This window comes from Brassica rapa, chromosome A06, assembly GCF_000309985.2.
Source record: "Brassica rapa cultivar Chiifu-401-42 chromosome A06, CAAS_Brap_v3.01, whole genome shotgun sequence".
Classification (NCBI taxonomy): domain Eukaryota; kingdom Viridiplantae; phylum Streptophyta; class Magnoliopsida; order Brassicales; family Brassicaceae; genus Brassica; species Brassica rapa.
The window spans coordinates 6,627,556-6,638,873 of NC_024800.2; the positions used below are offsets into that span (position 1 = coordinate 6,627,556).

Here is an 11,318-nt window from a genome sequence, read left to right on the forward strand (position 1 = left end):
CCCCTCCGATGTTACAACCACCTCCGGCTCCACAGAAGCCGCCGTCTAGTACCGTCTTACTCCTTCAGCACAGACCCTTCGAGGACACCATGCGCGAAGAAGGAATGGTTCTCATTCTTTTGACTAAAGTTTCACGGACCGATCGATTCATTGAGGTTCCGCAAGCTTATAAACAATTGATCCAGGAATTCTCTGACGTGTTTCCCGAAGACTTACCAGACGGTTTGCCTCCTCTTCGAGATATACAGCATCGCATTGACTTCATGCCTGATGCAGCTTTACCAAACCGCTCACATTATCGTATGAGCCCCACAGAGCACGAAGAACTTCGACGCCAAGTAGAGGAGCTCGTTTCTAAGGGATTTTTGCGTGAAAGCTTAAGCCCTTGTGCAGTACCAGCACTTTTGATTCCAAAAAAAGATGGCTCCTGGCGTATGTGCGTAGATAGTCGAGCAATCAACAAGATAACCATTCGTTATAGATTTCCGATTCCGCGCCTGGACGACTTATTGGATCAAATCGGTACAGCTACCATCTTTTCTAAATTGGATCTTAAGAGCGGCTATCATCAAATCCGTATTAATCCAGGAGATGAGTGGAAAACAGCCTTCAAGACTCGTGAAGGACTATTTGAGTGGCTTGTTATGCCATTCGGTCTGTCTAACGCGCCTAGCACGTTTATGCGGGTAATGAATCAGGCGCTACGCCCGTTTATAGGCAAGTTCGTGGTAGTTTACTTTGATGATATCCTCATATTCAGTTCATCAATATCAGACCACATTCAACACCTCGCTGCCGTTCTTCATGTTTTACGCCGTGATAAGTTCTTTGCAACTTTAAAAAAGTGTGAGTTCGGCGCTTCAGAAGTACAGTTCCTTGGTTACATTGTTTCAGACAAAGGTCTTGCTGTCGACCCTGGTAAGATTTCAGCCATCAAATCCTGGCCTATACCGAAGACGGTTACGGACGTACGTAGTTTTCATGGTTTGGCATCGTTCTACCGTCGTTTCGTGTCACAGTTTAGCAGCCTCATGGCCCCTATAACAGACACAATGCGTGATGGTCGCCTCACTTGGACTACGGAAGCAGCCTCAGCGTTTGAAATAATTAAAGAGAAGCTCTGTTCAGCTCCGGTTCTCGCCTTGCCGGACTTCACAATGCTCTTCGAGCTACATTGTGATGCCTCCAAAGCCGGGATAGGTGCAGTCTTGAGTCAAAAAGGACGCCCCATTGCCTTCTTTAGCGAGAAACTCGCTGGAGCACGCTCACGGTACAGCACTTACGATGTAGAGTTTTATGCTATTGTTCAAGCCATTAAGCATTGGAGACATTATTTGTTTCATAAAGACTTTGTCCTTTATACGGACCATGATGCTTTAAAGCACTTAAGCACTCAAGGAAAGGTCTCTGCCCGTCATGCCTCGTGGATTGCTTATCTCCAACAATTCACATTTGTCATCAAACATACTTCTGGAACAGCAAATCGTGTGGCAGATGCATTGAGTCGCAGACATTCCGTCCTGGCCATTCTCCATACATCAGTCACCGGCTTCAGCACGTTTGCAGACTTATACCCTACAGACCCGTTCTTTGGCCCTATCTTTCTTGCGGCAACAAACGGATCGTCTTCGGAGTATACATTACATGAGGGTTTTCTTTTTCTAGGCACGCGCCTATGCATTCCCGAGTCAAGCTTGCGTCTTCAACTTATTACTGAACTTCACCGTGAGGGTCACATCGGGCGAGATAGAACACTGCACTTGGTCTCGACGTCGTACTTTTGGCCACACATGCGACGCGATGTAGAGCGCTTCGTGGAACGATGTACGGTTTGCCAAACGTCTAAAAGACAAGCAAGCAATGCTGGTCTATATATGCCATTGCCTATTCCTACTCAGCCGTGGACAGACATTAGCATGGATTTCGTCCTCGGCCTTCCGCGTACTCAGCGAGGGTTTGATTCTATTTTTGTGGTCGTTGATCGATTTTCAAAAATGGTGCATTTCTTGCCGTGCAAGAAGACTACCGATGCTTTACAAGTAGCCACTTTGTTCTTCCGAGAGATATATCGTCTCCATGGGTTACCAATGTCCATTGTTTCTGATCGCGATTCAAGGTTTCTTGGGCATTTTTGGCGTTCTTTGTGGAAGCAACTTGGAACCTCTCTTGATATGAGTTCGGCTTATCATCCTCAGACGGATGGTCAAACTGAGGTCGTCAACAGATCGTTGGGGAACTTATTACGTTGTTTGGTGGGTGATGCAATACGAACGTGGGATTCCAAGTTACCTCAGGCTGAGTTCGCGCATAATCACGCTTTAAACCGTAGCTTGGGTTTTTGTCCTTTCAAGGTTGTTTATGGTACTATTCCCCGTGGACCGTTGGAGCTTTCTACTCTTCCAGATCGCACGAGACTCCATGGTGATGCTACCACGTTTGTGGACGCTCTTGCTGATATCCATGCTCAGGCAATCACCAATCTCGAGTCTTCTTCTTCAAAGTACAAGCAAGCCGCTGATACTCACCGTCGGCGTTTGGTGTTTGAAGTCGGGGACTTTGTTTGGGCTTATTTTACTCGCGACCGCATGCCTGCCCATGCTTACAATAAGCTCAAAGCCAAGAAGATTGGCCCTCTTGAAGTATTGGAACGCATTAATGATAATGCATATCGCCTTCGCCTGCCCGCTGATATAAACACTTCTGATGTCTTTAACGTCAAGTATCTTACTCGGTTTGTTTCCAGCGCCAATGATCCAGATTCGGGGTCGAATCCTTCTCACCCGGGGAGACCTGATGCAGCATCATCTCCATCTTTGGCGCCAACTTGAAGACATTCAAATATTATGTTATGTTTCGGTTTTCCATAGCTTTCCTTTTATTTTTGTTTTCCTTTTAAGAATAAGTTTATGTTAACCTTTTCCTTTTAGGGTTTGTCTAAAGGAAGGGCTATATAAGCACCTTTGATCTCTTTGTTTTAGATACGTTTGATTTTAATAAGAAGAGCTTTGCTTTTATCCCTTGTTTAGATTTGATTAAATTCATCAAAACAGGAAGTTGGTCTCAAAGAGCTATCGAAAGAAACCTTTGATCGATCCAAGAACAGGTCTCGAAGAACCCTAAATTCTTAGATCGACCGTTCACCCATTCGTACGCTGCGCCAGGAAAGAAGTACCTAGATTAGTAAACACATTAAGTGGTGGATTGAGAAAGGATTAGACGATCACATTACATGTGCATGACGCACCGTTACATGTACTAAATAAATTTATTTTACCATGCCTTGTAAAACTCATATGTATACAGTATATTAATATATGTCATGCCGAGAACTTGAGTTGAAATTGGCGGTGCATACTTTATATCGTAGTATTTAAAACAACAGGAGAGAAACAAGAAATCTTTGGAGTGTAAAAAAAATGCATTTGCCAAACGTTTTTATATGCGGATACCATAAGGACCATTTTAGTTTAAGTCAGGCCCTCGAGAACTTCTGATATGGTTAGGCTGGGTTATATGGGACTTACGTTACTCTGTATTGGCCTTTTTTTGTCTTAGCCTAAGCCCAGCTCTCGATAACTATGAGTCTGTAACTCTGTGTTGTGTGTGTGTTTTCTGTCGATGTAAAGTGATACAAGTGGTGGCGACGGTGGTGATACAACTTTGCTTATAATAGATATAGTATATTATTCCAATATTGTTTTGCTAAAAGTCGATCAAGCAACGGTTTGAACGACACAAACTTTTTTATACATATAAAAAGTTAGTTGGTGGTGGAGAATCCGATCTCAGGCTGCTTCAACTTCCTTTATGACCTCGGAATTTAAGGTTTTCAAGATACTTTTTTCAGAAGTACTAGTATTATTAATAACCCTTACCGATCCCGCATTAAAGTGCATTCAAATCCCAAGACCAGTTTTGCTATCATTAATAAATATATGTCCAGTTTAATTCATTTAAGGCGCTAGCCGTCTAGTTAGGAGTAGGAGTAACTCCCATAACCAGGCCATCTCAGAAAATAAATCCACTTCTTCAACTATTCAACGATATCTCGTGAATGCTATATGTATTATTAATGTTTATTGACCACTATGCGTGTTGAAAATGAAAGAGCTTCATTTTTTATAGGCTTAGAGCATTTCCAAAAAAAGAACTATATTTTGAAGTTTCCAAAACTCTATATTTGAAATTTAAAGATATTATTTTCCAAAAATAAAACTTCAAACTCAATTTTAAAACTATTTTTATTTTATGATATGGTCTTTATATTTGTCATAGCTAATTGAATTCATAAAACTTCTGTAAATAACTACCACATATATAAACATATTACAACAATATTAATTTAAAAAATATTATATTAAAATATAAAATTTTAAACAAAATAACTTAATTAATATTAAACTTCAAGAAAAATATTATATTGTTTCATAAAGTGATTTTCGTAATGCATATATGATCTACTAGTGCATTTCGAAGTAAAAATAGTTATCCTCATTTTTAATTTGTAGATTATTGATAAAAATTATTGAAATCGGGTGATATTAATACTTGTAAATACATTAGATCAGAACAAGAAAGTAAAAGAGAAACATAAAATATTGTTAAAAGACTAAATTTTATCGACGATATTAATACTCGTGAATATATTCAATATGAACAAGAAAGAATTGTACGAAAAAACATCATCAACAACAACAATTATCTTCAGTTACACAAAAAAATTGGATAATATTTGAAAATTCGGAAGGTTGCAGATCAAACTTACCTGACTATTAGTATTGTTGTAATATTTAAATTTATGTAATAGTTATGTCTTCATCTAATTTTTTAAAGTTTTTTTGTTAAGTTTTTTTTGTATATTTTGTTATCTAAATCTAGTTTTAAATATTTTAAATCTTATTTTAAAGTTTTATTTAATTTTGTGTGTAAACTTTAATTTTTTAAACAAAACTTAAATATTTATGGGATATAATTTTTATAAGGATTAAAACAAGAAACAAGAAAATATTTATGAATCATAAATGTGATATATAATTGTAGGGACCAAAATGCAAATAAAAATATAAAACTTCAAGTTTTGAATTTTTTTTTTAGGAAAGTAAAAAACTTCATATTTGAAGTTATATAGTATCTTTTGGAGATGCTTTTAATACTAAAATATGTTTTCTCATACAAAGTCTATTTGAATGTTTGGTCCCATCAACCTACTTTCTCGCAATTTCACCTTTTTAACATTTGTTGCTGACCAATTACTCTTATAAGCAACAAAGGTTGGCAGCTAACTATACGCATCTAAACGCAGAATGCATTTGGAGTAGCAAGAAAATCTCGAATTTATTTTATCATCGACAGTAAGTGTTGTTTCTACCAAAGTTAAGAAGGACGTTATTAATTTCGTTTGCTTGCTGAGCACATTTTACGGTAAATATAAGAGATATGCACGTATTCAAAAACCGAAACATGTGACTCATTGTAAAGTGAAACTATTGATTAGTATTATATTATAAGGTCATAAAGAATAATTGAATTAATTGAAAACAAAGGTCGAGATATAATTCAATTAGTTGGATGAGCGAGCGAAAAAGTTCGTTGCCACACCTTCCGACGAAAAGCACGTCATACGTGGTGGCTTGTGTCCCAACGAGCTTACCACAATTGACATTTGATTAAATTAAGAAGCGTATTATGCTAGTGCCCTTGTTAATCTCCTGTGTTACTATTTATATTTGAACATGCGTAATAGCACACTATTGAACAAATAATTTAGAGACAATTTCTTTGGTGATTAAAAGATAATAATTCATCTACATTGAATATAGCTTTTTTGCCGAAAAAAAAAAGAATATAGCTTTATAAATTTTAATATACAAACACCGTAACTTAATGACTATAACAATGGACACATCTATATTATTAAAGTTGAAGTACACATTAAGATTGTTTGGCAATATGGATATTAGTTAAAAAAATAGTACTGTTTGGAAACATGGATAGTAGTAAGTTAGGAAAAAAAATAATGAGCTTATGCTACTAAAAATTGGAATTCCATTACATTATATTAAAAATTAATAGATCTATGTTATTTGATATATAATATATTCAAATCAAAATAATAATTTAAAATTGATTTATATCAAAAATTCATTCAAAATATATATATATATATTCAAAATTTAATTTTTACTAACATATTTTCTAATAACTATTATAAAAATGTTTTCAATATATATAAGAAAAATACAATACAAATCCCAATTTCAAACACCAACTTACATTATGGTTTTTATATTTCACATTAAATTTTAAAATATAATATATGTGATTATTTATATGATTGTACGTATAAAATATTATTAATTATAAGAAAACTTATTTGATGGTACATATAAAATACGATTAATTATATGATAACACATATTTTGTAACCTATGATGACACATATAGGATATATATATAATAGTGATTAGGGGTGGGCGTTCGGGTTCGTTTTCGGGTCTTTTTGGGATTTCGTGTTCAGTTCAGATTTTTGAAGATTTGGTTCGGATTTGGATAACCAATTTAAATAGCTTTGGTTTAAATATTTGGATAGAAAATTAATAATTATTTAAGTATTTTTTGGAGTTTTGAGTAAATTTTAACTATTTAAGATATTTACGTTTGATTATTTGTATACATTTTCAAGCATTTAAGTGAACTTAAAAGTTTACATCATATATATAAGTATTTAAGCAAACTTAGAAGTTTACATCATATTTTCAAGCATTTAAGCAAACTTAAAAGTTTACATCATATATTTAAGTATTTACGTTTGATTATTTGTATATATTTACATCATATATATTCTGGATGCTTTTATATATATTAAATCTAAAAATAATTAATATATATAAGTATATAAATCTATTTTGGATACCCAAAATACTTCGGTTCGGATCGGATTAGATTTCAGTTCTTCAAATACCAAAATTTTGAATAATTCGGATATTTAATCAATTCTGGTTCAGATTTAGTACTACTTATTCGGATTGGGATCGGTTCAATTCTTCGAATTCGAGTTTTTTGACCAAACTTAAATAGTGACATAAAAATAAAATACCATCATTTTTTTTTAAAATACATCCGCACGGGCGTGCGGGTCAAAATCTAGTACAAAACAGTTAAAAACTAACAAAACGTACAAATTCCAATAAAAATCTGGATTCAGATACTAAATTATGACAATAAAACCCTAAAAAAAATATTTAGAACTAACTAAGCCCTATATTTGAACGACGTATAATCCCAAAACTTAATTCCTAAAACGTAATTACAAAACGTAAACAAAGTGTTATATTTTCTTAATGTTAACAGAGTATTAGTATATTTTAGATATTTCCCAGTTTTCTCTTATATCAATTAATAACGATAGCCGAATTTAGGTATGCAGTAACAAAAAGAATATAGGTAAGTCTGATAATTATGGAGATGATGAATAATTGTATTAGGTCAAAGGTGTAAATGAGTATTTTAAAGAAATGTTAGTATTTGCTTGTAATTATATGATTTCGAAAAGTCAAGAAATATTTGGTCATATTAATACCAATGCTGGTTTACTCTCAATACCACATTCGTACCACTACCTACTTCATTAAATATCATTGACGTGCCCGATACGAAAGAAGACGAAACTGCATTAAACATATCATTCATCAATGCGTAGTTAATTAAATAAGTGAAGTTTCCACGCACTTAATGCGTTCTTCTTCGCAGTTATTACACTTTGTGTTTGCTTCCTCCTCGAATTCCTCCGTCCATTGTTTATTTATTTATTGTTTTAGTCATAAAAACTTTGTTTAGTTACGGAAAAAAAAATTATGCTTCTCTTTTCTTTTATACCAATACTCTTAAGTCCTAAGTTGTATTGTAAATGTCACAAGAGCACTATGTGTTGGTTGATGGTTTATAGTATTACCTAGCATTCCCTACGTAGACATGAATTGGTTCAGTCTCCAAATTGTCAAATCAATTACACAGAGACTTGTTTTTTCAGGATGGAAACAAGTAGCAGAACAATGAAAACATATATGATTCGTCATGCAAATAAAATAATAACTTACCTTAATACAAAAATTAAATTTCAATAATTAATGAAACAATTTTATTGGCTTTAAATTTGCTATAACCGCCTCTTAAACTCTCTCTCGACTTTTTTTTCTTCTTCTTGGCCCCATCTATATAACTCTCTCTGCCCAACCAGTCCCCATAACTGATCTCGCTCTCTCTTTCTCTCTGCTTTCTGAAATGACTGCTGACGTAAGCTCTCTCGTACGGTTACTAAGTAGGTACAATGACGATAGAACCACGGTAAAAGATTCCGCCCAACAGGGATCGTCGGTGGCCCTAATGACCCGTGATCTCCTCGGAAGCGGCAGTTGTCGAGGAGGAGAAGGAGGCGATCAGTCGCTGGAACTTGACCTTGACCTGAAAGTCCCCAACGGTTGGGAAAAGCGTCTCGACCTAAAGGTTCGTTGCTATATTTCTATGTAGTTTCGTTTTGTAGCTATTGAGATTATTAATATGATATTTGATATTTATATATATATATATATTGATAACAGTCAGGGAAAGTGTATCTGCAACAACAAAACTCAACAACCTCGTCTCATCATCGTCGCGCAGAACAATCCAACCAAACTTTTCGAAAATTTCAAGATTTAAATTTTCCTAGCAAATCTCCGGTGAGACCATTGTTAAGCCTCTTCGACGACACAAGCCTTGAACTGAAACTAGTCCCCTCTTCATCATCATCGCCAGCATCATCATCGTCTTCTTCTCTCTGCGTATCATCGGCGAGTTCGAGTTTCCAGAGCGTTTGCACCCTCGATAAGGTGAAGTCTGCTCTTGAGAGGGCGGGGAAAGTTTCATCCGGGACTTTAAAGAAACGCAAATCACCAGAAGAGGAGGACGTTTGCGATCAAACCGCTTCCACCGCCGGGTCGTCTCCCGTGGCGGTTGGATGCCCTGGGTGCTTGTCGTATGTACTGGTGATGAAGAACAATCCGAAATGCCCAAGGTGTCATTCGTTTGTTGCTTTGCCTGCCGTGAAAAGGCCTAAAATTGATCTCAACATATAATGTATGAATGTTTCGTTTTTTTCTTTTGAAGGTTCAAAATTTGTAAATCATAGATAAACTAGGGGTTTAATTAATTGAAAAGAAAAAGAAAGAGATGGGTGTTAATGAAAATGGCTGTGTTAATCACTTAATCCTATGTAATAAAGTTACTCTAAGCGGTATGCAAGTGTTAAATCTGATATTATATTACATAATTCAACCGTACTCGGTACTCCTGTCATGTTCTTTTTAAATTTAAGGAATAACCCAAAGTCATGGCTTAGTTCGAAGTTAGTTGAAGTTATTTTCAATTATTTTTTTTAAACCAACAAAATATTATTCTTATGCTGTTATTTATACGCTTAATTCACTATACTTACGACTAACTATTTTATTTCGTTGCAGCTGTTTATGAAAACCTGAAGTACGCCTTTGGTGCTGTATAAGAAAACCCTGATATGCTTCATGACAGTAGTCATTAATTAAGCAAATAGCCCTTCTTAAGTGTGTTTTGTATCCAATGAAGAAGTTAAGTGGACTATGAGACGCATTTACTGTATGCGTAGACTGTTACTAACACAAAACCGACGAGTGACGAGTAAATGAGAATTTAAGTGGAAGGACGAGTCATTAAAGTTTCGCTGACCAAGCTTCATTTCATTGGCAAACAATGCATGTTCATGCACACACACAAATACAAATAATGTACATTTATTTCTTTCCGTTTTTATTTGTGAAGAGAGCCATTTTCAAATTTCAATTTTTTCTTCATTAAGTGCAGAAGTCTACGAAAAAAAATAAGTCCATTTCTCCAAAATAAATGTTTTAGTTGTGCTATTGAAACATAGTTATAAAGGAAGGATACTTTGTTCGGGTATGACCTAAAGTAAAAAGTATATCGTAGAATAACAGTTTTTCATTTAACACATTCCTGACGGAGTGGCCAAGCTATGTAGTATGTACTAGACTACTACTAGTACGTTTTAGTTGGTATTTGTCTTTATCATATTATTAAAACTCTCGTGTTTATTGAGTCGGCTACTACGAATTTTCGTCTAAGTCAATTCATTTTTTTCGAACACAAAATTATTGAAAACAAATAAGCAATTATTTTTGTGTTTAATTGGACAGTGACTTTCTAATAAATAGTAGTACCAAACGTTCAAACCAGTGTCCTTACAACAATTTTTTTTCTTTTTTTTTTCTTTTTCTGTTATGTCCTTACAACATTGTTTTTTTGTTAAAGGCTTGACCTTTTTTTTTGGTCAAGGAAAAAATCCATTAAGAATCAAGTCAAACGACTTGTGCAGTATCAAAGCCATAAAAGACTAACAAAAGAGTGGAAGGATCAAAGCAATTAAGAGAAAGCAAAGACAGACATCAATAGATGCCGTAATAGAAAAGAGAAAAGAGCTCCTTTAAAGAAATAGGAGCAAGACGCCTGAGCAGGAGGGCTGGGGCATACAGCTGCTGCAGTACCTAGGAATTGGCGGGACCACCTCGAGCTAGATAAGATTGATATATACCTGCGGTCCTTAGTCACACTAAGAGCAATAGATAATGCAATAGAGTTGATACCAGGAGGAGTCAACAACACTTGAAACTGCTCAAATTCGTTAGCTTTTCTGAGGAGACGTGAGAGTCCATAAGAAACGTTGGGGAAACATGCTGGAGAGGTCAACGCCTTCCATGCCTCAATGGAAGACCACTCAAGGATCACTTCGTAATATGCAGATCTTGAAGCGCTTCACACGTCCACAAAAAGCTTGTGACCTTATAACATTGTTCTTGAGTTATTGTATTTGTATCCTTTAAAAAGAGTCTTAAACCGGTGAGTCAGCATCTTCCATTCACTCGTTTGCAGTGAGTGTTTTTTCTTAAAGGCAACCCTAAGAAGTAGAAAAGTACATATACCAAAGAGAGCGGTTCAAAAGCTACAGATTTTTTTCATCCAGACAACGTAGTGTAACCCACTTACATGTCTCAGACGACATTATTGTTGATGTTCTTCCACTTGTCGCCAGGAAATTTGTGAATATTCATATCACTACATATGAAGAGCTTATACGATCAACCTAAACCAAAAAAAAGAGGAGTATCATCATTCATCAAGTGAGAAAAACCGACACTCATCACAACAGTTGCGCATGGATGTTCACTAGCTTCTGGTCACCCTTGGCCTTTTTTTTTCTATGTGGAAAACCTACTTAAATAATAAAGAAACTT

The 11,318-nt window shown here is 35.4% G+C and overlaps 1 protein-coding gene across 1 annotated transcript; it reads left to right on the top strand.

Moving 5' to 3' along the window:
• The first annotated feature begins 7,302 nt into the window (after positions 1 to 7,302).
• Positions 7,303 to 10,957, top strand: LOC103872441. The gene is made up of 2 exons (XM_033272888.1): positions 7,303 to 8,502; positions 8,598 to 10,957. The coding sequence occupies exons 1-2, from the start codon at positions 8,281 to 8,283 to the stop codon at positions 9,111 to 9,113; spliced, it is 738 nt and encodes a 245-aa protein (XP_033128779.1). The 5' UTR covers positions 7,303 to 8,280; the 3' UTR covers positions 9,114 to 10,957.
• The last annotated feature ends 361 nt before the right edge of the window (positions 10,958 to 11,318 follow it).